The sequence below is a fragment of the Budorcas taxicolor genome, chromosome 1, assembly GCF_023091745.1.
Source record: "Budorcas taxicolor isolate Tak-1 chromosome 1, Takin1.1, whole genome shotgun sequence".
NCBI lineage: Eukaryota > Metazoa > Chordata > Mammalia > Artiodactyla > Bovidae > Budorcas > Budorcas taxicolor.
In genome coordinates, this window is record NC_068910.1 from 147,136,656 (window position 1) to 147,139,077 (window position 2,422).

The 2,422-nt window shown below is 52.1% G+C and overlaps 1 protein-coding gene across 1 annotated transcript; it reads left to right on the top strand.

Annotated features, from left to right (window-relative positions):
- Window positions 1-968: 968 nt before the first annotated feature.
- Window positions 969-1,856, top strand: LOC128057537 (transmembrane epididymal protein 1A-like). The gene has a single exon (XM_052649987.1). The coding sequence runs from the start codon at window positions 969-971 to the stop codon at window positions 1,854-1,856; it is 888 nt and encodes a 295-aa protein (XP_052505947.1).
- The last annotated feature ends 566 nt before the right edge of the window (window positions 1,857-2,422 follow it).

Sequence of the window (2,422 nt, forward strand, 5' to 3'; positions counted from 1 at the left end):
ATTAAGTGCGCAATAACATTGTGTCTAAAAAAGCAATATACATACCCTAGTTAAAAAGTATTTTATTACTTTAAAACAACAATTACAATAGCAACATCAAAGATCAGTGATCACAGGCCATCATAACGACATAATAATAACAAAAATTTTGAAATATTGTGAAAACAACCCAAATGTGACACAGAGGCAAGAAGGGAACAAATGTTGTTGGAAAAATGACACCAATAGGCTTGCCTCAATAAAGCAAAGCACAATGACATATGTCTGCATTTAATCCTCACAACAAACCCAGAAAGGAATTATTATTCCCATTCTACAGGTCAAGAAACTGAGGCTCCAGAAGACAGTAACTTGCTTATCGTTCTGTGAGTTGCAAACGTTGGAGCCGAGATTCAGTCACAATGCTGATAAACGAGTAGATCCAGTCCCATCCTGACTCTGCTGTGTTGGCTGCTGGGTCCCTTCCCCAATTCTGAGCCTTCATGTCACCTGTGAAATTTGTTTGGTAATAACTTTCTCACAGAATTGGTGACAGATTTAACTGAGAAAAAAAAATATATATATGTAACATGCCTGGCACCAAGAAACAGTCAGTAAAAGGGAGTCAGCCGCCACCCCTCTTGGCTGGCACACCCAACTGTCTGCCTCCCCTCTCCTTGTGAAGCGGTGGGGTGGAGAATGTGAGAGAAAGGGCCAACAGTGCCGGGCAAAGGTTGGAATCCCAGGCCTAGGATCTAAGGAAGGAACAGAGTGAGGCGCAAGGCACAGACACCATCACGCCTCCGAAAGAGCCGCTCCCACCCGGGAGTGACTCAGAGGCTTCTGCACCTTCCCCTGCGTGGGAGGCACAGGTGCGGCCAGATCAGGAGAATCTCCCATCGCTCAAAAGCAGCCACTCTTGCTCCCGAGAAGCTCCCGTGAGGTCGCTGCTGCTCTCCAGCCAGTGGCGCTGCCGCACACACCGGACCATGGGGACCCTCGGGGGACACCTGGTTGCAGCGCTGCTGTTCCTCATCGTAGCGCTCTACTTCTCCGTGCTGGTGTCCTTGGCTCTGCTACGGGGCCAGAGGTTGCTCAAACGCCCTCTGCCCCCGGGAGACAAGCGAGGGCACCGGTGGTGGCAGCTGGTTTCTGTGGAAGCAGTGATGAAGGTGGTCTTCTCCCTGATCGTTATCTTGCCCGAGCTCTTCTACCCACCGGGAGCAAACCGGATGGTGATGGTGGACTGGGAGGACCCGAAGCGGCCGTTTGTGTTCCAGGACACCTGGCAGCACGTCACCATGTACGGGTTCTTCCTCCTCAGCGGAGTGGTGGACATCGTGAGCCAGGCGTGCCAGGCGCGGCAGAACATGAAGCTGGAGCGAGCGGCAGAGGCGCTGGCCTTCTGCGTGCTGGTGCTGCTGATGATAAACCACATTGAGAACAAGAGCACCCTGGAGAGCCGCATGCACGCCCTGTTCATGCTGCCTGCCTTCCTGCTCGGCTTGGTGCTCATCATCGAGGTCTGGGTCCCGGACCAGCCCTCACTCTGGGTGCTCAAGACCTGGATGGGTCTGGTGCTCAGCAACTGGCTGCTGCATCTAACCGTCCTGATATATGCACCTCCCTCCGGACAGCCCTGGAGCGGGGACAACCCTGTGGACCTCGCCTTTGTCACCACCTTCTTCTGCTGGCACCTGGGCTTGGCGGCTGTCATGCTGGCCGCCATCTATGGCCTCTGCAGCCTCTGGCACCATCGCTTCTCCTCCTGGAAAAGGGCCCCAGGTGCCGAGTACCAGCCGTGCCCCCTACGTGAGGGCAGTGAAGAGCCTGAGAAGTTCAGGGCAGGGACCCTACAGCTAGACGGGGGTGTCTAGGTACAGAATCTATCTCAGCACTTCACCCTTTGTAATGAGGATGCCCACTGTTTGCCTCGTGCAGGAACATCCTGGGATCTGCAATGTGGCTTTCCATCACAGGGGTCCCATTCCCTGTTCTGAAATGAACAAGGATCACTTCTGTCTACCACCCTCCTCTCTCCAGCCCTGTCTCTCTCCTATCCTGTCAAAGCCAGTGTGGATCCTTATCATGCATTCACATGAAGCAAGAATGGTAGTGGTTTCCTCTGACAGCTTTTGGGATCCAAAAGGGAGAGAAGAAATGAGGAAATAGAAGAAAATGGAGGGTGTCTGGGGGCATGGCAGGGCTCTGTATGTCTGGGGCAGAGCTGGCTTGGTGTGTGTGCTGCATGGGCCTAGAGCTGAAGTAGTAAAATGTGTCCCAGGGAGAGAGCTCTGTTTTCCCATCGTGGTGAGGGTTTCTGCTTCTTTATTTCTTTTTTCTTTTTAATTATTCACTTATTTTAATTGAAGGCTAATTACAATATTGTGGTGGTTTTTGCTCTATTACTCATACTAAGTGGGGCAGGAAGAAGAACTGGTTT